The sequence below is a fragment of the Meleagris gallopavo genome, chromosome 2 (genome assembly GCF_000146605.3).
Source record: "Meleagris gallopavo isolate NT-WF06-2002-E0010 breed Aviagen turkey brand Nicholas breeding stock chromosome 2, Turkey_5.1, whole genome shotgun sequence".
Classification (NCBI taxonomy): Eukaryota; Metazoa; Chordata; class Aves; order Galliformes; family Phasianidae; genus Meleagris; species Meleagris gallopavo.
In genome coordinates this window covers 34,279,559-34,305,446 of record NC_015012.2, presented here as the reverse complement: position 1 = coordinate 34,305,446, position 25,888 = coordinate 34,279,559, and the positions used below count along the sequence as shown (strand labels likewise).

The 25,888-nt window shown below is 37.2% G+C and overlaps 1 protein-coding gene across 2 annotated transcripts in view; it reads left to right on the top strand.

Moving 5' to 3' along the window:
* Positions 1 to 1,485: 1,485 nt before the first annotated feature.
* Positions 1,486 to 25,888, top strand: part of DAAM2 (dishevelled associated activator of morphogenesis 2) — a 74,968-nt gene continuing 50,565 nt past the window's right edge. For both annotated transcript variants that reach the window (XM_031552406.1, XM_019613511.2), the window contains exons 1-2: positions 1,486 to 1,609; positions 19,189 to 19,263. In XM_031552406.1, coding sequence (XP_031408266.1) covers positions 1,556 to 1,609; positions 19,189 to 19,263 — 129 coding nt within the window. In that variant the 5' untranslated portion in view covers positions 1,486 to 1,555. The remainder of the gene's footprint in view (positions 1,610 to 19,188; positions 19,264 to 25,888) is intronic.

The following is a 25,888-nucleotide window of genomic DNA, read 5'->3' as shown; positions in this document are numbered from 1 at the left end:
TTAAGCTTTTTCTTGTTAAAAAAAAAAAAGAGAGAGAGAGAGAGAGAAAGAACTCCAGCTTCTTCTACCTTGGGCTGCTGGCACTGATCTCACCTTGTTACTGTTTGCATTTCTTTTGTACCTTTTTGCAGCTAAAATCTCTATGGGCTTTTAAATCTGTCAGCAGCCGCTACCAGGCTCAGTGTGCAATTTAGCTCACTGTTTTCACAAGTTTCCCAGCCCTGAAAGCTTTCCAAATGAACCATTGTTGGTCTGAGTTAAAGAGGTATTGTCTGTGCTTGGGTTAGGTTAGCATGGGTGCCAGAAGCTGTGTGTGTGATGTTCTTAGTGCTGCAAAGTCATCTAGATATCGAACCCTTGGATGTTTCCTTCTCCAAACACTTTCAAATAGAATCATAAAATCGTTTGAGCTGGAAGAGACCTTTAAAGGTTATCTGGTCCATCTCCCCTGCAATAGATAAGAAATAGGAAACCCTACCAAAACTGATTAATTGAAATGTCACTGGAAGTTTGTATTTTTATTGCTGTAACTCTAGTTTATATATCTTTTTCTGTCTCAGCTCATGCGGGGCACTTGCAGTGAAGACCATTCCTATTTGTTTAATTCCCATCAGCACCTGAGACTTCCAGCTGTGACCAGAGCTCTATTCTGGTCAGTGCTGAGTTCTCTGAGTACAGAGAACAAGTAGCACTCTCCACTTTGATGATTTAGAGAGACATGAATAGGAAGATAGACTGACATTGTCTACCTTTTACAGAAGAGACAGACAAGTAGTCTTCCACTGAACTCATTTTTTTTAAGACTGAAATTGCTTGTTGTTTAACCTGATGTGAAGTCCTCTCATTCTGAACAGTTGATTGTCTTTTGCTGGGGCCTCTGTACTTCAGTGGACAAGTATAATGGTACTGAAACCTTTTTGGCCTGTAGGTTGCCGACGACATTACTGCCACTAAACCACTGTCTTTTGACCTTTGTTTAGAAGATACAGTGATTTCACTATTCTCATTCTAAATCATTGGCAGCCCATGGAAGAAACAAAAAGCTATTTATTTATTTTTTTGTTAGTCTCTGCCCATATGTTTCATGTACCTCAAATCTGTTGATGTTTTTAACTAGAAGACCAAGCTGATAATGCATGCTGGAAGAAAAGTGTACTGAATTTTTTGCCTTTCTCTAACTACTTTAAGGAGCATCACTGTCATGTAAGCCAGTACTTTGTGTTCGTAATTTCATCCCTTTCATGTGATCTTTTTCATCCCATACCAATCATAAGTAATGGCAGTCTGACTCTGCTGTTGTCTGGACTGCTCTATTTCCAAGTCGTGTCCTGACAGGGTAAACTTGGAATAGTGAGGCAAAAAGTGTGAAACCAATGGTCTTTGGGAGGCACTAAGTCCTCTGCATTTTGATTGAAGGTTAGGTAATGTACCTGATCCAGATTCCTCTTAATATATTAGAAATTACCAATGCAGCCACTGACTGTGTGTTTTTTCTGTTTTTCTTTTTTGTGATCTCCAGGATGAATTGGATCTTACAGACAAGAACAGAGAGGCAATGTTTGCACTCCCTCCAGAGAAGAAATGGCAGATATACTGCAGCAAAAAGAAGGTATTACTATTGTCCTGATCAAAATAGCTCATGTATACATTATATGTGCGTGTATATCATTACTGATGCATATCCAGATGTGAAATACATGTTTATCCTATTTTCCACTATTTATCCACTATTCTCTCAAGAACATAATTAAGAGATTTAAGGATTTTTATTGACATGCATATACTTCTTCTGAGAATGTTGCACCATATTCATGTGTGATTTTTGAAGAATATGTCAATAAGTAGAAATCTTGTGCTTCCCCATACTGAATATTTTATGTGTTTCTTAGCAGAAATAAATGTTGTAGTGGAAAAAGCTTTAAGGAATTTTTAAAAACTTCTGTAGGATGCTCAGAATACAATTATTTCAGGATGGATTAAAATACATGAAGAATATTATAATTATATCTTAAAACCTGACTACAAATACTTCCAGAGCAATAGGAAATACTGTCTTGCATTATAAAGTGAAGGGTACTTGCTCCTGTCAGTATTTCTTCAGTCAAAGTTTTCAACTTTGGACAAATCAGTGAGAAGGCCAGAAGACAGGGAGCTGATACTTGGACACGATTTTTCTAATGAAATGTGCAATTAAGGTTTTTATTACTGCTGTGGAACTTGTACAAGACAATTCATGCAGGAGTAATATGGTGGAAATTTTTTGATGCTGTAGGGAAGAAACAGGTAGTTGGATAGAAAGATGGTGGATTCATAGGCTTTATTAACATGCATGTAATGCTGTGAGAGCACTGGTCTTTATATGTAGGTCTGCATAGCAGAAGCTGGAGGGGAAGGTTTAGACTTCTGTACTGAAGAAGGCAGATTGAAACCTTGATTATGATCCTTTTGCAATCATTGTTTGCTGCCACTCACATGCTTGTTTTGTGAGTCATTGAAAAACTTTGCTCTCTGAGAATACTAGCCTGACTTCTTTTCCCAGCATTAAATTAAAAATAGATTTAAAAAAATTTCAGCTTTCTTACCACATAATTAAATAAAATCCCCAATCAGGTGAGTATTTTGTATGTTTCTTGCTTTTTGTTGAGATGCATCACAGAGGGAGGTCAGTAGCATCAAATTACTTGCAGTGCCTCTGAACTAGCAATAATTAGTGAAGTGTATAAAAGTAGCCTAGGTTCAGTTGTGCTTGGTGCTCTTCACTCTTCTTCTTGCTATTGCATTGAGGTTGAGTGTGGAGGGAAGGTGAAGGCTGTTGTGATCCATGTCTGCTTTACATTTTTGCTGGCAGGCTCAGCTGGCTTTTTCAGCTCTGATGGGAGAGGATCTATTTGTAGCTGTCTTAAAGAACCACACATTCCACCTCTAGGACCAGTCAGCTTTGGCAGGAAGATTCAAGCTTTAATGTATTTAATATGTTGGTTGGATTCAGTACATTACACTTTTTTTTCTTTTCTTTTTTTTTCCCTTAAAGTAGCGGATTTGATATAAGAATCCTGAAGACCTCCGTAGTTAAAGGAGCTGCATACTGGAAAATCTTTATAATGCATTTATAGTGAAACCTCAGTTAGCTGAGCTCCAGCTATCCAAAATGATGTGCTAACTGGAACAGTATACTGTTGCCAGATGTCTATTCATTACATTGCAGATACTTTCAATTACTTGAAACCTTAACTGCCCAATGTTATTCATTGTTTCCCCTCACAGTCAGTCAAATGATCCCTGCTGACACATCTCTCTAGCCTACTACCTAATCCACCTATCATTACTGTTCTACAGTGACAGAAAAGTGTGCTGCAGGCTTCCCTGAAGAGGAAAGCTGTCTTTTCCCTGAAGAATTTGTAATCTAATTTTGGCCACAAAGAGCCTGATACCTCACTAGACAGAGCTCCATTAGCTATCCAGAGAGCTTTGTCTTGTCGATGCCAAGTCCTCTGCTTTCTGGGAAGTGAGGGCTCTGTGTCCACTCGGAGGAAAAGCTTAGTAAGGGGGCAAGAGCAAATGCTATGTATTAGAAGGTCAAAAAGTACAAGTTTAGGGAATTGTTCACATTCATTTATCTCAGATGTCTTTTCAAGTGTAAAAATAATGGAAGTTCAGAGCTTCTTGGTCTGCTCCAAAAGTGCAATATTAGTGTCTGTGTTAAGTAAAAAATGTCACCTGCAGGAATGAAGAGCACTCATCATTGTAGACACATTGTACTTTTATCGTGGCAGTTAAACTTCAGTTATAATCTTTCACGGCACTTGTTCCTGGAAGGACTTCCCTGTTGTGTTAGAATTCTCATTCCTTCTGTTTCTGATATTAAATCTTTCTAAAGAAATGCAGAGAGATGCATGTCTGTGCACTTAGTTGTATGCTGGGGATGAAGTTTGCCTATCAGAGTTTCCTGATACTCACGGGAGTCTCAGTTCTGGATGGAAATTTTGTGGTTGTGGGTGATGGCTACAGAGGAGTGTTCATATTGTATGACACAGTCATATTTCCTTTAGTCTCCTTTGGCCATTCTAGATTTGCATTTGAAAAAGTATTAAAACTGTATTCCTTATGATTTGATCTTAAAGAAGAAACTTCAGTTGGCAACTACTGTGACTGCTTCATCTCATCTGTTGAACAGCTATTTGTAAGGAATAAAGGTTGACTATTGGAAAATGTTAACCTGTTCTCAATCTCAGCTCTTACTCTACCTTGCCTTGAATCTGCTGAGTGCCTAAGGAGAGATAGTGAGTTGTCCTCATTTGCATCATAAAAATCGTTGGTCAGTCCTCATTGTGGCACCCCCAAACTCTACTCAAAGCACCATATTTAGAGTTAAACAAGTTGTGTTTTTTGATATTTTGTTGTTGCTGTTTATTTCAGGAAAAATTAGTAGCAAATCTCTTTCCAAAGTACAGTTAAACTGGAAATATTTCTATCATACAGCTTCTCTCCAAACAATCAAGCCATCTAAAAGTTCAATCCTAACAGCTGTGTTCAACTTTCCTATTTATTTATTTATTTATTTATTTAACTTTTCTGCTGTCATTGTGCTGTAGATCAGTTGCCCTGTCCTGTCACTATCAGGCAGTGTAAAAAGTTGGTCTCCCCTTAAGTACTGGAAGGCCACAGAGAGGTCTCCGTGGGCTTCTCTTTTCTGGGCTGTACAAGCCAAATTCCCTCAGCCATTCTTCATGGGAGAGGTGCTCCAGCCCTCTGATCATCTTCATGGTCATTCAGTTGACCTGCTCCAACAACTACTCAAATGACATCAGTCAAACTCAAGTAGTGGAGCAATAAGTGACATGCTGCAGCTTTCTGGAAATAGGTATTTATAACATCTTAAAAAGAGTGCACACACATAGGCATCTGGATGAGGAGCTATGAGATATGGTTTAGTAGCTTGTGGTAGCAATGGTAGTGGGAGGACAGTTGGACTAGATGATCTTATAGGTCCTTTACAACCTTGTGATTCTATGATTCCATAGTCCTCACGTCCTTTTTGTTTTATCAGAAGCAGATCAAGAGAAAGGCATCACTAGAACAGCCAAATGGTCTTAAACTAATTCCAATGAAAATGTATCTGATGCATATACTTTACCAGCCAATATGCAGAAAAGATTTCTTAATGAATTCATGACCTGCAATTATTCTTTTTTTATTATTTATCAATCACATTTTTCTCCTAACTGATGAATAAGAAAACTAGCAAAGTGAATGTGAGAAGGCAGGAACTTGTCTTTAAACTCTTTGATCTAAATTGTTCTGTAATTTCAGAGAACTTGTCATTACTGTGTTTATATATAAATGCATTTCTCTCTATCTGAAAAAAAGAATATGAAGTAGTAAATCTAGGGAAACACTATGGGAGTATTCTTACCATGTCATTCTCTCATGCTTCTTTCCTGTAGTGTATGTACATACCTTGGCTGCACATCATAAATTCCTTTTTTTTCCTTTTTCTTTTTTCTTTTCAAGAAACAATCTCAAATATTTTTTGTTTAATCAGTATTCATTCTTTTACACTACCTTAGAAGATGGATAAGTTTGACATTCTTGTAGGAATGGATTTTGTGGTATGTCTGTACACGAGAGAGCTTAATGCGTGGGGCAGGAAAGATGGCATGGAAGGTACTTTTGTGCCATTACACCAGCACAGTTAGGCTGTATTCTAGGTGAGGAATGTCCCAGATGTCCTTCTAGAAAGCACTTAACTCTTCCACCAAGAAGCAACAGGTATCGCTGCAACACTTGATATTCAGTTCCCTTTTCCTGATGTGAGGCCTTAGTCTAGCTGTACATTAGGTTCCAAAATGCCCTTAGGAATCCTAGCTTTAGTCAAACTTTTTACAGCTCCTCTGAAGGCTTTTTAAAATGTTTGCAGTTCCATTTCACAAACTTCCAATTTGGTCCCATGCTGACTGTCTTAACATTAATTAGGATAATGTCTACATGTTTAGAGTTTTTCTGAGCTTTACCCTAGTGGTTTGTATTGTCAGCAAAATGTCACCATATAAAAAGTACAGCTTGATATCGTGCTTGATATAATACAAGGTACTTCTTTTCTCGTCTGCATGTCCAGGCATGCCTGCAGAGCACTAAACAAAATCCCCAGTTCAACACTAGCCTGTAACACTAATTGAAAGCTAGCTACAATTCCAGATTCCAGAGAATATATTTCACCCTGAAACTTGGATACATCTTCCTGTTAAAATTAAAAATATAAAAATGGACTCATGTATGTAATATCAATTCTTATACCACGTACACACATATATCTGTAATACTAACCTGTTGGAGGAATCTAAGCTACTTTTGCAGCTTTTGATATAATTACTTTAGTTTAGGGGGATGAAGAAAAAGAAAGATGCAAATATAAAAGCTAGAGTCCTTGCTTTTGGGGGAAACACTCAGTTGAACATAAAGTCCTCAATCTACTGCTTGTTCTTGGGTTGCTGTACTCTTTGTTTCTATACTATATAGTTTCAACTTGGCTAAGATGGGGGAGCAGTTATTTCTCAGCTAGATGTGAGCTGCTTGGACTTTTCTTCCAGAACCCTGAGGTATTTTCTATGCATTTAAATTTCATAGAGGCTCTAAGTCAGGAGACGGCATTGCATCTGTTGTGTTAAGATAGGAGCTCTTCAATTCTTGCTAAAGGAAAAGAATTTGAAGAAATACAAATTCTTTATAATACATGGAGATGTTCAGAGGAAGACAGATATTCCCTAAAGAAGAGAGAAAATGAATCTGCATCTGGTCTCATTTAGTGATGTGATATACCAGATGAAGATCACACCATTGTGTTGTCTGAGTATGAATTTTTGGTTTGTATTGTCTGATGCAAGCTATGAAAGCCCTTTTGGGGTTCATCCTTTCTGTATAAAGAGTGCCAAGCACGTGGTTGTCTCATACTAAATGAAGTGGGTGGTTTGAAGTTGTATTGTTTTCAATTCTATCTTCTTGCACTATTTTTTTTCCTCTTTGAAATACTTCTTGTGTCTGTTATTGATTTGGAATATTAAATTGTTATGGTTATGGATTTATAGCTGTAAGGAGCATTTAATATGTCCCTTACAAATTCCCATCTTTAGAGCTGTTATTCCACATGCTGTATTTGGGAGTAGCAGACCATGAACACACAAGATGATTTTCTGCAGTATTTGAGAAGCCAATTGTAAGGAATCTGTTTGACAAAGCTTGGATGTGACTTCACGAGGGTTTTTCTCACGTCTTTGCATGAAATGTCTGTGGGAGAGGGGTGCTCCAACTCTCTCTTCCTCTGGAAAACAGAATAACACATCACACATGACAGGCTAAAAACAGGAGCAACTGATACACAGCAGGAGACTGAAGAGGTTGTATAGGACTTGGAGAGCCAAGTGAAAGTGCATTGCTAGCAAAATGATGAGAGTATCTTACGCATGAAGTGCAAAGCCTGATACATACATTGGAACTTGACAGTTGGAATTAATCTCAAGTTTTCCATGCATCAGATAACTGCTTCTGTTTCTACTGATTCTTCAGAAGTTCATGGCAAGCATTCAGCTTTTCAGTCAACATTTTGATTTAACTTGGTATTAAAACATTGACAAATGTTGACAAAGACCCAAATAACTTGATCTAGCTTTAAAATTAGCCCTACTTTGTGCTGGTCCCTTCTGCCTGAGGCCCTTTGCATCCTAAATTGTTCCTTGATTTTGTGAACTGACCATAAACCAAACTAAGAAAGCAGCTGCATGCCAACAGTAAGTCTCTGTGCAACCTACTGTCTTCTGTCTTACTGTGATGAGGCACATTCCTTAAAATATGCTTTAGCAGAAGTTATTTGGTTCATTCTCATTGCCTGGGACCCACAGTTGCTTTGGGTCTGAATGACTGCCTGACTTCCTTAACTCAGGAGACTGCTCTCAGTTAGCCTGTGGCTCAGAGTGAATTTCTTAACACTGGTAACTTGCAGTGGGAGGATGTTGTCCTTTGCAAACCATGCCATTCTTTCAGCTGGATGTCTGGAAAATGCCAGCAATTGTGGAGTTAACTTGCTTTTTTCCCACCAGCATCTGTTCCTTTTCCTCTTTAACAGAATGACTTCATGCTCAGATGTTTGGGATAATTTGTTAGCTTGATACTGACATCGGGTGATTCTGGTATTTTTAGTATAGGTATGGAAGATATTCATAAGACTTCAGAAATTACTTTGTTATAAGTGCAAGTAGTCTTTAGAATAGTAAATTCAGAAACTCTGCCCTATGACAAACACAAAACATAACAGGAATCAAGAAAATGCAGTAAATGTCACTGATACAGGAACTACAAAACTTGTGATTAGTGAAGCTTTTCATTCTGAAAGATCTGTTTGATTGATAGCTCTTTTTAATGTGCATTGTAGGCTAAAACAGTCTCTCAGATTTGGACAAAGTTATTATAGTATAAAATAAAGCTTAAAACAGTACACATTTCCTTCTGCATCATTTAATGCAAAGATACCTGAGGACAAAATCTAACATTTTTCTTAGATTTATCATTACATTTCTGTAATTATATTTTGATTTTTTTTCCCTTCATTGTTATTTTCCCATCTGTAAGTACCCCAAGAGGTCACTTTGAGGAACAGTGCAATAGGCATAATGATGTCAGACACTTCTCTTAAGCATATGGTTTTAGCCCAGATTTACTATACTAGCAGATTAAAAGGTGAATTTGATGTTGAGCAAAAAAATGATTATGTAATTCAGCTGGTATAGCTTCATTACAGTATAGAACCAGGATATCTGAAAAGCCACAGTGTAGCAGACATAAGAGGAGTGACAGTTTTTCCAACCAGTTTTTACTTGGTTCATGCTTTCCACACTGCAGTACTTACAGTTGCAGACTCATTTATTTATCCTAGTATGAGGGGTCAGGGCCTTGAAATTATATATTTATTTACATATAATCAGAAAGTCTTCTCTTTCCCACCCCCCCATGGGAACAGCATGGAATATTTCATGGAATATTTTTAGTTTCTTCCTCCGTCTGCCTCTCTCTACAACAGTAGAAGTTAGTTGGTGCTAAGAAAATGCCTTTGCAGCTCTTTGATTAAGAGTATTGAAGACATAAACTCCATAGAGATTTTATGTTATTTGCTGTAGATGTTCTGAGCATATAAAATTTGAGTGTCCATCTTTCAGTTTCTGCATTTTTTTAATGTGAACTATTAGTTCTCCAGCTGAAATTAGCACTCAAAAATCTGACCAAAAATACTCCTGAATTTATACAGTGGTATATTGTCATCATAATACCTAGTGTTGTGTTTCGTGTTACATGTGTCCCACTCTGTGGGAATGGCGAGAGATCAGTGGGAGCAGATTTGACCCTACCATGGAGAAACAAAAACAACAAAACCAATTAAAATGAAAAAAAAAAAAAACCCACCCTCAAAAGATTTATCCAGTTGTTATTCTGCTAAGATGATATAATTCACTGTACTTAAAAATGAAACAGTAGTAAGCAATCTGATTTTGCTGTCTGGGGAAGCACATGTAATGCCAATTGTGTTTTAGGTGTTACCCCTGGATTCAGTTCAGTCTTCGTGCTTTTTTGAAAGTTGTGGATCTCTACAGTCCTGAGTATGAGTCAGTCCTGCAGATATAATCCTTATGAGGTTCAGTGAGGACAAGTGTAGAGTCCTACACCTGGGGAGGAATAAGCATCAGTACTTTTCCTCTGCATTCTACATTTCACCAAATGCCCACCAGCCTTTCAAAAGCCAGCAAATACTGAGCAAGGAGGGTTCCTGAATTTCATTTCAGTGACAGCTTTCTGAACAGACACAGCAAAGAATTGTTTCAATATCTACTGAAAGCCACATTTCCATTGCAGTCACATATGACAGTTTCAGCTTTGCACCTGACTCAAGGTGAAAAGTACATAATCTTCCCTGATATTCAGTCACCTGCTGAAAGATATCTGTCATCCCAAAGATTTTACAAATATAACAGTTGAGAAAAATTAAGGCAGGGAGAAAATATAATTTTACCCAAGTTTGTGAAAAGGAGAAAGAGAGACCAATTAACTGAATAATATACTCAGATATTGGATTAGCAACCTAAAAACTATTTGCCTCTCTATTCTCACAGTCCAACACTATCATCATTTATAGAAGAGGCCCCAGAGCAGAAATGAACTGGAGTAAGAAGTGCTGACAGTGGAAACAGAGATAGTGGGCATATTGTCCACATTGCCCGCACTGTTAGGACAGTGAAGAAAAACCTTGTAGAGTTTGGCATTAGATAATTGTGTGTGTGCTTCTAGAAGGATTTATCCTAGCTATGCTGTCTCTAGGTAGGTGTGTTCTCAGTATTTTCTTTGTGAATTTGAGCAGGGTTAGTGACCTTTTATTCCCATCATCAAGTGACAGACAGGGTGCCTGCTTTGAATGGAAAATGTCTTTTCATTTTATTTAGAAAAGATTCTAAGTAATTACTTGCTGGAGAAAAACAGAGTCATACTAAAAGATAAACTTTCAGTGCAGCATGTGACAAGTAGGAGGTTCAGTTACACAAGCTGGGCTCCCTCTGGGGTTTCTCACTGTTGCCAAAAGAGTGCTAGAAGGAAGAGGAGGAAAGGAAGTGAAGAAGAAGAAAAAAGGAAGTTCTTCCTTACTGTCCAATATCAGCAGCATTGGGATCCAGTTGAAAACAGTGCTGTTGGAAATGGAACAAGTTAAGCTAAAAGCAGGAAGTGAGTTGTGAAGAACAAATGCCCGTTTCTGTCTTCAATGCATGCTTACTATAAGGTGGAATAGTAAGTTGAACAAGGTCAATTCTATAAGCAAAATGAATTCTCAATACTTTTACATAGCATAGAGCCAAAAGAGCAGCGCTTCAATCTTGATAAAACAGAAATGTATGTCCCTGTGATGCTACTTAGGAGCTGTTGGGATAGCTGCAGGTTGTTAGCTCCATCAGCTGCAGGAATCACTGAGGAATCTGGACCCTGACCTTAAGCTTACTGCAGATTTACAGGGACAGAGCTGATCAGGAGGACAGTGTCAGTTCCCAGCTGCACACCTGGAGAGCAGACATTGTCCATGAGAAATGTCTTTTTGTAAAGACCTTTTGTGTAGAATGATCATGAATTGACTTCCTTACTGGTAGAGTCCTTCACAGTAGACATTTCCCTTCACCTCCAAAAGAAGATGGAATTAGACAAGAGAAGGTTATTGTCTAAGAACTCCTACATTTCATTTGCAGATAACTCATTAATTGCTTTATTTTGCAACACAGTATTTAAATTATAGCCTTATCTGCTGCAACATACTAGTTGACTAGGTCCTGTGGAAAGTAGAGCAATAAAACAGATTTTAAACATGGAGTTCATGGTTTCAAGAAAAAATGACTGTAGGCAGCAGCACAGTCAGAAGAATATATCCAACAGAGCAACTTCCATGAGAAAGATGAAACTTTGACCAGAGAAAGAATGTGAATTACTGATAGACTTCAATAATTCAATGTGATATCAGCTGTATATCTAAGTAGATCTGTAAATATGGGGACAAGCTGTCCTCTTGGTCACCTGTAAGTAGGTGCCTGATAACAGTGAGATCCACATCCTTCAGAAGGGCTGTATGTGTTTGCACAGGGACAGGCAGTCTTGTGTGATCTATAAATAACAAGAGGATGCTGATGCAGTCAGCCCTGGCAGCAAGCTTACGCCTGTTTGCATTGATGATAAGAAGCCAAAGGAGGAGAGAATTGAACATAAGAATATTCTTAAAATGTACTGTGCAACTTCACTATAATTTAAAGTGCTTTGAAATGAGATTCCCTCCAGCAACCTACTGAAAGTCCTGTGCCAAACATGGCTATTGTAAAACTTAATTTTGTTTAAAATAGCACACTTATACAGTTTATTTAATCAGTGGTTCTGATCTTTCTTGTTTTCTGGAAAAATAACCCTTATTTTCAGCTCAGTGCATTACACTAGCAACCTTTCTCCCTGCTTTCCCCCTTTTCCAGTCCGTTTTCAGCAATATACTATATATATGCATGTGTATGTATTCAAATGATCTGGAAAGTTTTCTGGAATATAAAAAATAAAAGCATGATCTTCATCTCTATTAGACTTGTACCAATTAGAAATAATTAATTTGATTCAGCTTTATTAGAACGTTTTCAGCCTGTGGTAGGGCAAACCATTTTTCACAAATGATTGATAATCTATTTTAATTTTTAAAGACTAGTGAATGCATTAGTCTTTAAAGTTGAAGCTTCTTTCAGTATTAGGAAAGATTCTTAAGAAGGAATCTTCCTTATTCAAAAACTTTATCCCTTTTTTCACTCTTATACTTTCATATTCTGTTGTATCTTATGGCAATGAATTCCACGGTTCTTTGGCAGCAAAAGGCATTTTGTAGTATAAATAATAATATGAAGCCTTTGATTCTTTCTTTTGAAATGAGTACTCAGTAACCAGCACCAGGGGTCATTATCAGGCCAGTCAAGTTGCTGGCAGCAGGGCAAAGATCAGTCTAAATAACGAAAATAAAATAAAAATAGAAGTAACCCTACAGTTTGCTAGACAGAATATTCCAGTGTGATAATCCAGTGAGCTGGAAGCATGTATGACTATACCTGACTATAAGAGACAATTAGAATAGTCAGTTGCTTGCTCCAGCTAGTAATTATTGAGCATTCCCTCTTAATAAGTTACATAGTGGACTGCATTTGGGGCAGAGGGATTATTATCCGCACATCAATAGCTTAATTCCAGGGAGAGAAGTGATGTTTGTTTTTCTCACTCTGTATAAATTGTGCTTAAAGTGCTTGGGTACAGCTCCCTCCCCCAGAGCCTGAGAATATTTGTGTAAATGCTAGCCATGGCGTCTGAGAAATGGAGCAGTGACCACATCTGTCTATTGAATGGCTCAGTCCTACAGTCTGCCCTGTTTCAAAATTACCATCTCTTGGGACGTGGCTGGCTTTCTGGAGGCGTAAACTGTCTGAAAAGCTTGGATGTATTTTAGCTCCACTCCTGAATTAGTATTTCCTCTCACAGCAGATCAAACACGTTTTGTGTCTTTTAATGAAAGTGCTTCTTATTTATGGAACTTTGGCTGCTCTGAATGAGACAGATGTTAATGGATGAACAGTGTGTTAATGAACAGGTAAATGTTTCTTTGAAAGCTGTACCTCTCCTTAAAGAGAGCTTCAAGAAAAGACAGTAAGTCAGTCATGGAAAAAAAGGAGAATGGTGATTTGGATGAGAGTGCAGGACGTACAACTTGAGTGTCGATTGATTCTTGGCTGTGCTACAGATTTCCTGTGTGACTGCAAACTCTGTAATTGTCTGCATCCCATTTTCCCCATTTCTGCTGATCTCAATGAAAGGGAGGCTGAAAAACCTAATGCATGAAGTTCTGTCAGGACCTTTGACAGTGTGGAGTGCAAGGTGTTACTGAATTGTATTGTATTCAGCATTAATAGCAGATGTTGCAATAAGTTGAGTCATTTCAAAAAGCATCTGAAGGGAATGGAGTTGCACTTTTGGGAAATAAAATACAAGTAATAGTCATTCTCTATCCCTAAAACAATCAAAAACCCATTGTTGTTTGTAGCGACCTGAAAATGCATGTAGAGAGCAAGGTTCTTATACTTCACTTTGAAACAGGAATAACATGAATGTGAGTCTAAATCATGGGCATCTCAGATGAACTTCTACCAGATAATCTGTTATTCTGTAAAGTGTGGAATGGCTTCCTCCTGAAGTAGAGAATTACTCCTCAGCTTTTATCTCAATTGATGGGTATCGCATTAAAATTTAAAGTTTCTGTGAACAGATGGGTTTTCTTCTTTTTTCTCCTTCAAAAAAAATTTCTTTAGAATCCCCATTCCCAATGTTTTTTTTAAAAAGGATGTAAAACAAAAACAAAAATAAAAACAAAGCCTAGCTACAGGGACTTACACATTATGTCAGGTATCATATTTCACTTTTTCTTGAAAGTTGTTAATTTCTTATACTAACTTGAGCCCCATAACTTTTGTTTTCTGAATAGAAAGTGATGATGCTGATCCTTCGGGCTTGATGATCTTTGTAGATCCCTTCCAACTATTCTGTTCTGTTCTGTACCATTCCATTCCACCCTATTCTTTTCACCGCATAAAACAACAATTTTATTGTGAGGTACTAGGATGATGCATGCTGAGAGGAAGAACAGCATTAACCTTAATGTGGATTCTGCAGGCAAATTCAATTCTATGTGACCCAAGTATAAATTTGAGCATAGTCTGGACATCATACAATGAACAAGCCAGAACAGGAATTTATATTAAAGTAGCCTCATTTCACATCCTTCATCTGAGTTTGCACACTGTTTTCGTTGATGTAGAGGAACTCAATGAATAGTATCTTGGTTCCTTGCCAAAAGAACATTTTAAACCTTTTGAACAATGTCAGGTAGGTGGGTTTTTTCCCATTCCAGTCTGAACAATGTGAAGCAGTAAGGTCAGCTGCCTGCAGTTCTGAAAAGACAGTTTTGAGGAAAAAGTCCTTCTTTCCAGTGAATGAATATCATCCCCACAGTTATCTATGACATGCATAACATGTGGTATAATTCTTGATGCATCTGTTCAAGGAAGAAATATTATTTCATTTGTATTTTAAAAAGCTTCATGAGTCATCAGCCCTGGCAATTTATCACAGCAGTGCATGTGCAGGTAGAAACAAATTCTATATAATGCTTGGACACCCAGAGATGCTAAGCAGCTCCTGGTCTCGTGAATCTGGGATTAGTCAACGTTGCATAAAAACTTGGAAACAAGAGAACTCTGGACTCATTGTCAAATCAGTGCCTGTTCCTAACTCTGGAGTGATTTCCTGATGGAGTTTCAACTGTCGTTTCACTGTATCTCTTCCTCATTCTGCATCTACAGGAAGGAAGATTTGTAATGTTGCTAATCTTATGGATTTATGGCTTACAGATGGTCAGATTTTCAGGAAATGCTCCAGAGAATTGTATGGCAGTGTCAGGAGTCTACTTGGTGCAGCGTGAAATGCCAATACTTCTTTACTGGAAACTGAAACCAAGTGTTTGCCCCTAAGGAGCTTCAGCATAGGCAGTTCTTGTCCAGACCTTCCCTGTATTCTTTATTTAAGTACTCAGATCATCTTGAAAGAAGCACCCAATATATATATATAGGCTTCTATTTTCACTGAATACACAAATATTTGGCATTTCCACGTTGTTTCAGTAACTCTAGTGTTTAGTACTTCTTAATTACATCTCTTATGATTGCTGAAGGTCTCTGCTTTCTATAGAACAGCTTGTCCAATTGATCCAGTCTCCCACGATTCTCAAAAAGATTTTTAGGATCAGCTTAGATATGCAGACAATACTTTGTTGTATTCTGTTTCATTTTGATTGGTTCAGATGGTCCAAATACTTGCCCTACTCCATTAAATCTTATTTTGGATGAAGTCATAAGTTCCACTTTCCACCAAGCAATGGAGCCTGTCCAAATTAGTGTCAAAGCCTATATAATACCTTGGCTATATTGCAGGCTCGTATGGTATCAGGATCCTGTTTTCACAGCAGTTACATAGTTGTTACTCCAGTGAAGAATGATATGGCCTCTTATAAAGTCCACAAGCTGACGTCTGTTTTTTAATGCAATATTTACATTATTCAAGGAGCTAAAAGAAGGCTTTTCTTTAATAGATTCCTTCAGCTGATGTTTTCCCTTACACAGATGGGTTATTGTTTCCAGCTCTTGATGCCTATGCAGCTTTGTATGTTGGGACCTCTTTTCTTTTCTTCTTTTTCTGAGTCTCTTGGAGCAAAGAAAAGGGTTTTGCCATTAGCTTCAAGGTGCCTTGCAATCTCCTCTGAGGTTTGTTTAAGGATCAAAATCCTGAAGACGTTAAGGGGGAAAAAAAATCCAAACCAACAACAAACAGCAGAAAAACCTCAACAATAAACAGCACCCCCATACACAAATACACTTTTCCATTTTTTGCCTTCATATGAATGCATATGAACACTAAGCAAACGTAAACACAAAAACAAGAATTACTTCGTATTTTTGAAAGAAAATGTGGTACAACAATTTCTTACCATGGGCAGCATTCATCATAATTTTGGCAGTGAGATGTTTTCTCTAGTGGCTATGATGTTATAAGTATGAACTGGTGTCTTTTGTGAAAACATCACCAGGTGACTGCTATAAATAATATTGTGCCACTTTTGATGTGTGAACATGAATTAGACATGATTCAGTCTTAAGGGGACTTGATAAAATTTTGCAAGTTTATCTAGAATTTGGGTAACTTTCTGGTGCTTGATAAGAGAAATAGAGCGACAATTTTAAAGATATAATCACTTTTCTTCTGGGGAAGCAAAGACCACTGATGGACATAAAATTCTGTTCTGAACAGAGGATGTGTGTGTTTGGAGGGGGCACTAACATTAGACAGGTTCTTTTCTTTTAGCATCTTGGATGCTTATGGACCAAAGCAACTTCAAAAAGTGAAGACTGCAAAGAAAATTATCTGATCAAACTTTTTAATGGCACCAACATACTGCTTCAGCGTAGGCTTTAGTTCAGAAAAAAAAATAAATCGTTATATTTGCTGTGTTCCACTGAAACTTTTTTATTTTCCCAATTTTAACTAATGCCAAAAACGAAACTAGCCTTGTATCTAAGAGTTTGCACCAATTTGCAGAGAACAGAGAATGATCAAAAGCAAGATTCACTAAGGACCTTATCTCATTTGCTAAGATCAAATATACTAATATAATTTGAGGGATCGGAGTCTTTTCATCTGTGGTTCTGATTGTGAAGTTTCTAATTATTTTGGTGCTTGTAGAGAATTTTTCAGAATTCTGAATTATTGCTTTTGTATATCTCTCCTCATACTTTTCATGTTGCATGTCTAAACCAGGTAATGAGAGAGATTAGTTGTGTCATTCTAGCTTTTATATATATGATATATAGTTTTTTTCCTTTCTAAGAAACTTTAGTGAGCAAAAGTATTGTAGCAATACTTAATTCTTCTGTGTTTGTTTCTTTACTTAGAGGTAGGAATGGAGGCAGAAAGGAGAGAGGGAATTTTCAGAACATTCCCTGTTCTGAAAATCTTCTTGACACTTGTACACTGCATACAATTATAGCTGTCATTTATACATCTATAATTCTATGTAAAGAAAGATTATGGTGGCTTATTCTGGTTCTCTGCAGAATGACATTTACTTTACTACATCTGGATTAGCTTCCTATCTCTGTTGTTCTCTTTGGAGGTGATAAGATTATCTTCTAAAAATAATGATGTATTAATCTATTGCATATTTTATTTATTTTTTCATTAGCAAAATTATATTCTGACTTTTCTGTAAGAGCTAATGGTCTGCTTAGTGCAAAATGGGTGTCAAAGTTCTTTCTGCAACTACATATAATGAAGGGAAATCAGACACTGAAAGGCAATGTTTCAATACTGTGTGATGTGGCAACTCTAACTGGCTACTATGAGAGAGTTGCATGTTTCTGTGATGTGTCATTTGGAATGGATTTGGATCCATTACACTACTGTTGACTATGGTTGGGAATGGGAAGAAGGGAAAAGCAGCAAAGATTCTTGTTCCATTTGAGAAAGGTCATCCTGTTCTTAATTGCACCATTTATTACTGTGAAGCAGTGGAAGCATAGCAACTGTTGTTGTAATTGGTATCTCTTGTCACTTTGATAGTCTCCCATGTTTTTCATACAGCAGTAATCTTAAGGAAGAGTTGTATTCTTTCTACAATGTGTCTGTACTGCAGTTCTTTGCTAGATATAGAAAAAGCTGTTTGATCATTATCCTGAATGGGGATACTCCTTTGATCCACGTGTTGGAAGTCCATGGGAGTGAGGAGAGGGTAAGAAAATATCAAAGTGTCAGCCTCGATTTTGCTTTCAGATCCAAATATCAAGATTTTGGTTTGGATGGAATTGTTGCTCTGTGTGTTGGAAGATAATCTGATACAAACTTGTCAGATAGAATGGTGTTTTCTCAACATGGTTCAACAGGGATCATGTAGAGTCATTTCTCATCTCTAAACTAAGCAGTTCTGAAAAGCTGAGGTACTCTAATAAAACTGCACTTTTAATATTGTTTCATATTTCTTCCACAGAATAGATTTTCTAGTATGAATAAGCATTCAGTCAAAGATAATATTGGTGAGATCCATATAGTCTTCATCCATCTTTGGAAATCCTTAGTGTAGGTCAAGCAGTTCAGTCTCTTATCATATACTTGGAGTCGTAATACAAGTTAATTGTTCTTTATAATGGACAATTAGGATTCTAGAAATCAATCCTCTCATTTTATTGATGACTGTTGCACCTATGTAGAAATAAATGTATCCATTAGAATGAAATCTCATTTCCATTGAACAGCCAAGGAACCAAAAAATTTGATTCTGGGTTGGAGCAAGCCTCTTAGAAGATTAGCTTGATTGTCTAGTCTTAGACTTGTCTTAGTGTAGTGAAGAATCCTTCTGATGGATTATCTGGGAGGCAGAGATATAAAGATAAAAATTTCTGCTACTGTAACTGAGGTGATGCTGTTCTGTTCCTTCAGGTGTTTTGAGCTATAGAATAACTTCTGTGATTCATCAAGTCAAAATGTCTTCTGGCTTCTTTTCAGATTTCTTAACTCTTTTTATTTTTTCTCCATAGAAGATGTTAAAGACTTTTCTTGGTGAATTGCCCCATCACTCCAGCAGTAGTGAAGCAGAATAATTTCAAAAATCTATCAGTATATGACTACAAAATATAAACTTGTTATCTAAAAATGTGCAGTCCTTCTATTTGGAGATATTGTCAGTATATTTAAGGGGCTGAGGCTTGCCACTTAGATTTTGAAGATAACCAAGTCTCTGTCAAACTTTGTAATTCTTTGTGTAATAATCTTAACTGAAGGAGAGTCTTTTTTTCTCTGACGCACCATGGTGACTGTGCTAGAATTAAACTGCCAGAAATGTTTGTAATAATGCATGTAGGCTTGTGGTGCTTACACAAGAGTGTGGAGAGGAGATACTAAAAGTAAAGATCAACACATTGCAGAATTCCAGGAAGTTCTGCAGTGATGCTTTATCCTGCAAAGACTTCATGCGTAAACTTATTTAACTTTTTGTTTCAGGAACAAGAAGATCCTAATAAGCTCGCTACCAGCTGGCCAGACTACTACATTGACCGCATCAATTCCATGGCAGCTGTAAGTTCCTTCTTCTTGCACAGAAAGGGAAGATTTCCTTTCATAGAGATCTGTTTGTTTTGGGGAACTTTTTTGGAAGAAATCTCTGAAGAAGAGGAATGTTAGCCCAAGTGCATGACTTTTTAGAAACAGGACTTGGGAAGGAATAGCACGTGTCTTAAGAAGGAGACCTGCTCTAGCAGAATAGACTAGATAACATCATAAGCATTTTCCAGTTTTTAATCTAAATGATACATAGAACGGAAGGCATTGAAGTTAGTTCTGAAACGAAAATTCACTGCTGGAGTAATGAGATTTATGATTTAAAATGAGTGACATACCAGCTCTGAAGCCTACAGCAGTGTATGGCACTGCTCCTTGGATCTCTGCTCTTTGGCACTGGATCTGAAAAGAGAGGACAAAAATGTCTTTGTGCCCTTTTTGAATTTCTGTGCAATTAAAAAACAACTTGCAGCTAGCTTTATACTGTGGTACACCATAATGGTCTTGTAGAGATTTTCATGCTCTTGAATGTTGATGGAGCACAAAGGTAATTCAGTTATGACCTCTTGTTTTGAAAATCTATAGAAGTGATAAGGTAAAGCTAGCTTTCAGCACTGCACACACTTGCACTTAGATCTTGGCAGGGCTAGCCAGTCTGCAACAGTGACAACCAAAAGTACCATTTTCCAAAATTGTACTTGTAACTACAGTTTGCTTTGTTGAGACTTGTGCGTGACTGTGCCAAATAAAGGTGAAATAATTTGGTTTTTCATGATTAGTAGGAAGGGCAGCGTTTAACTGCTATATTTCATATAACAGTCCATATTCATGATATATCATGAGTAAAAGTCAACTGAGGTCTCTGTTTACTTTTCAGAACAGAAGGATTTTAATGAAACATAAAAGTAACGATTTGAAAACAAGGTTAAATTTGTTTCTGTTGAGTGGCTCTAAATTAATTTCTAACTGATCTACAAAACAGCATTAAGTTTATTAGTTTAGTAGAAAAATTAAAGAAAAGGGAGTTCTTCATATAATATAATATCCACTTATATGCAGGCAGGTTGATAGAGTAATATAAGGTTGTAACAGCTTAGGCATCAGATGTGAGCCAACAAGTTATCTGTGGTGAACTTTCTTTCCATGTCCTTATTCAGTAGCTTAGTAATGTGTGTCTTTCTCTGAAACATCCTGTAGATCTGTCTGCCAGCACAAGTAGAACACCTTGTAGTATCACTGACTTTTGTGATATGGTGGACCTTACATTTTGAAATTTGATCCTATAACTAATTTTGTAGTTAATTTTTGCCTCTGGTTATTTAATGTGCAGTGTCTGCTCAGCCTTTTTTTTTTTTAACATTTGTGCAGTGTTGATGACAGAAATCAGTTCCTAACATCTTAGGTTTCTAACGTCTTATTTTTTCACTTATTACCAGATGCCTGATTTCTCATGCCTTTTATACCCATGTATGAGGTTGAAAATGTTTTCACAAAAAATAGTGCCTTAATGGATACTTTATACTAATGTATTTCTCTAGTGAAATAGATCTAGCTCAGGAAAAAAAGCAGGACTTTACAAGCTATTGTAACCACTTGTAAGAGGATAAAAGTTACTTTCTACAATGAATTATTAACAGCGAAAATGATGAGCTTCCTTCATGCTAGATTTTCTTGGGGCAGAACAACAGAACAAAAAGAATATAGACTAGTTGTTAGAAAAAAAAAAAAAGATTAAACTTTTGTGCCTGGCATGGCACTGTGCTTTGATTTCTTGATTGAACAAATTTGCTCTACAAGGGCCATTAAGGAAAAAAGTATGAAATCTTGCAATGATATTGAGCCAAATATTTCTAGTAGGATTTGATCCAAGTCCTTTTGAATCTTCTGAAAATTTTTCCATTGATTTCAGAGACTTTTGGACTAGTCTTTAAATCTGGAGTGAGTATGTGCATGTCACTACTGTAAATCTGGAGCAGTTCCATGGAATGAGATTACATTTTGGCTTAAGTTTCTAATTTTAAACACATTTTAAGAGCACCAATAAACACCATCCCTGGTAATGTTGTTTGCATGGCTCAGCACTGAATGATTGATAACCTTTTACTTAGTTCCAGCCTCATGATTTACTCTTCTACTTGAGGTGTTAAGAAGATACACTGAGGTTAAACCACTGCTTCAGATTTACCACTTAGTTGACTCAATTTTAGGCAGGTGAAGCTTGACTGACTTGATTTCATAGGAGTTATATCAGTGGAAAACTGGAATGACACAGCTGAGAAACAGCTCCAACAAGACATGCTCTCTTCATTATTATTTAGACCTCTGAGATTCCTAACATCCAAACGGTTATTTTGGGTCCTTTATAACTTCAGTCCTAAATTTAGTGATAGCGAGCATTTTTTTTTATTACTATTTTTTAAGTGCATCCAAGTGAAATTGACTCAGAAGTAGTGGAAGAAAGCCTGTTTCATGTTGCTTCCTGACACCATGTAGTCTGTTTCAGTTTGTGTCTCCTGGGCACTATCAAGTATTGCTATTTGTTAATTAGAAATGTGGCAAGAAATACTGGAGTTGAAATAAACAGCAATAAACACAGAAGTGTTAGTTTAAAATGTTTTAATTCTTGCTTTTTTCATAATAAAATTTAATCTTTGCATCTCATGTGAATTAAGTACATGCAGCTTTCACGTCTTTTTCTGTATCCTCTTCTTTAATTGCAAGGTTTGGTTTTATATATTAGCTTGGCAAAAACGTTCTTCCTACTGATAAAATGAAAATGGTACCGTTATCCCACTGAGCTCCTTAAGTATCTTTTGGTGAATTTTGAATTTCAGCAGGCCACGGCCTCCATGCTCAGGGATCATTTTCTCAGAAGATGTGCTGCAGTGTTACTCATCATATCTGTCCCTCACACATTATGCTTGAGAGCAGTGTGGTGATTCCTGACATGTCTGACATTCTCTACTTGTAACTTTAGACCGCTATGTTAGGAAGCACTTTCACAGTAGACTTGAGGTCACAGAATCCTAATCCAGTTCACAAAGCCATGCATTTTAGGCATGATTTTGTTCCCACAACTGTTTCTGTCACTGTGATTTTTTAAATGTTACTAATTTTTTATCCTAATTCTCGCAAGAGTGTGTAACTGTAAAACTGTGTCTCTTTACTAACCTGCAGTGCACAATTCCTTTGGAGGAAACGTCCTATCCTTCAGGTATTACATTTGGATTTTATGTTGAGGGGCATTGGTGTAGTGTTGGTGATAGGTGGATGGTTGGACTAGATGATCTTGAAGGTCTTTTCCAACCTTGGTGATTCTGTGATTCTGTATTCTGACTGAGAGGAAAGGGCCAAGTAGATCCTTGCTAGAGGGTCTTCTAGACTTGCCATTGAGAGAAATGGATAGCTGCTAATGATATTTAGAAGAAAGGGCTTCTAAATTTGCCCAGTTCTCTGATACCTACATGCTATAAATAATGCTGGTAACTGTAGGCAGATTGCAGGCCTGCAATCAGGGGCCATTTCCATTATCAAGGTCATTGCCATCGGTTGCTGATTCATCAAGAAACAGAGCTTCTTTTCTTAAAAATTCAGTAGCTGTCCTGTTTATATCATAATTAAAGCACATCCCTGTGCTCCTCCTGCCCTTCTCACCCCGTGATACTGTCTGCTTGGCAGCACAAATAAACACAGCTTTCACTGTACTGGGCAGGAAAACTTCTGACAGTACTGCTTTGTTTTTATGAGTTTGGCTGTACCTGCATTTCCAGGGAGAGATTTTCAGATAAACAGCACTTTTTTGGAGAAATGGCTCAGCTAAGCGTATGAGATGGAGATTGATAATAATAAATACAGCTGTAAAAAGGCCCTTTCCCTTGAGTCAGTGAGCATTTTCTCAGGGTAGAATAGCTTCATAGGATATAAAAAATATTCATCTTCCAGCATAATTTAGCAGGTGCATAGTAACTTTCCTCTGGGCTCAATGACACCTATGTTACTTCAAGATTATTTTCCTGAATGTTCTTTTATTTACATTACATTTATTCATAACCTATTTATAGTTTATGATCTGTAGTTTGCTCTCTTGGTTCAACTCTAACATAGCTAGAAATATGATGTACATTGAATTTCAATTAACCTCTTTTCTTTAAAGAAACTTTCTAAGGTGATGTTGTCCACATATGTCATGGGAGACATGCAATACAATAATTTGTTATCAAACTTTCATTTCATTTCACTTGTATTTATTTATTTATTTATTTTAAGTGATAGCATTTTGTTAGTTGTGATTTTAGATATGGTCTAAAGAAAAAGCTTGGACTACAGTGATGAATCAGAATATCCAGGATCTTTTTCCCAATTTGTTCTATTTGCTTCATTTTTCTTTTCATTTGTGTGAGATTGGGAGTGAAACTAAATCAATCATATAATGCCTTTCTGCTGCTGTTTTTTGACGTGTGTCTTTTTCTTACGTGTACTGTCCTTTTGATATTCTATTTGCCTTTCCAGAGGAATGATTAAACATTAGGAGAAGGTGAGGGAATTTACACTGTGCTAAGATTTTTCAAATCTTGGACTGCTCGAAGTTTTAAATGTATAATTCTGTGCAGATGATTTTTTTCCTACGTGAATAAGATGTTCTGTTTGTTTGTTTGTTTTTTATTGACAAATCAAATAACCAGATATCATGCTTTCCTGGGTGATGCACTTAGATTGGAAACCTTCAAATGTGCAAAATATGCATATGAGAAGAGCCTTATATACTTCATTTTAGAGACTGGATAAGGACTTGGACCTGTTTTGCTTCCTCTTCCTAGAACATTTGGTTAGCTGGTGGTAGCTAGCTGCATCCTCAGCACAGCTGACGTTAGTCCAAGAGTGCAGTTTGTAGTTCAGGAAAGCAATTCATCAGTCTGCCACACTCATGAAATCCAGACTCAAATAATGACAGTTCCCTCCCCTTGTGTCTCCCAGGGACAGTTGTATTTTCTATAACTCCTGCTGAGAAAGTTATTTCTTAATGTAAATGCATGACCAAGCTATCTTTAGAGAGGGCATGAGTATTTAAGTTCCTGGCCATGCACAGGAGTGAGAAATGAAGGGCTCTTGACTGCCTGCAGCTTTAGAAAAGGGGTTTTCTGTAATCGCCCTCAGTTGTAAAAGCAGGATTATTTGTGTTTGTTTCATTTGGAAGTGGGCCTTTTTCACTCTCAACAAAATACTGTTGAGCACCTTCCTGACATCCATTCGCTTCCCACCTCACAATGGCTCAGAGCAGAAATTAAGCTGCTGTAGGAATGGGAGACTTTCAAAGGAGCATTTATGGACGAAAGGAAAGGTGACCAGATGGGCCATCACCCAAGAAAATACAAATCAAACCTCAAATCACACCCCAGGACTCTGCCATTGAGATTCCATAATACCTTTTCAGGATTTCTGTTTATTTTTCAAAGAGGAGAATCATATATGGCTTGGCTTAAGCATTTCAATTTATGTTTCTGGCTGTTGGGGGATGCTGGCAAAAGATAAAACATCATCAGCTCATTTTCCATCAGTAGCGCTCTGTCATTCCATTAAGGCAGGAAATAGCTCGCTCTGTTACTGAGTGAATTTGACTTTAGCGAGGATCAGAGAGAGGACCCCTAGAGTTAAACACATCTCCTTATGCCAGCTGTTCAGCATAAGACAGCAGTGACATGTAGCCAAATGACCACCCTCAGGATCTGACATGTGTTGGCACCACATGGTTTCCAAAAGCAAGCAACATGGGAGTATTTCCAAGGGAAGTGAGGTGGTGGGGTAGGAGGGCTGAAGGGAGTTTCAATGAAAAAGGTTTTATTTCATGCTAGCTAAATAGTAAAATAAAGACTTAAATATTTTGCTGTAATGGACCGTAATTGTAGGTACTCAGATTCCACCCCAGAGAGATAAAATATCTGAACCTTTACAGATAATACTAGTTTAATTGGGGTATTCATTTGGTTTTAGAGCTGCTTTCCAGATACCACTGAATGATGTCTCCCAGAAATCCTGCCAGTAAAAAAGGCATTTATCCTCTCTGTTTTGCAATTAAAGAGCCTAAGAAAACATAACTGTAGGCTAAGAATTTTCATATTCAGTCTTGACTTTTTGTGAAGTCACACATTGAAGCTCTGGGCTTGAATGGTGCATATGATGGGCACTGAAGTGTCTTGCTTCATACCCACAAGATTGTGGTGGTGCTGAGTGCAGATCTGGAGCCCCGATTTCCTGGTTTACCATTTTATTTCATATTATCATTGTTTTATTTTGAGAATGTCATATTTTAAGTGTACTCCACTCGTAATCTCTCACCCTAATTTACAGTGATCCATAGCATCTTCAGTTCCAGATGACTTCAAGCTGTGTACTAGGGGGAAAAATGATAGAGATAGCTCCCAAAAAGAAAATGTGAAAATATAGGCTCTAGTCACTGCATGCTTCTGTTTTCTTCTTAAAAAACAGGGACAGGGATTTTATGATACTCTTTACTGCTTCTTGCAGGAAATTTTCCTAATTAGCAAGGGTGAAGTGTGTACAAAAATCAGTATCTTAAACCAGATGAAATAATTTGGGTAGGGAAAAATAGTCAAACTTTTAGATGTACAAATTGTAATCCAGGATA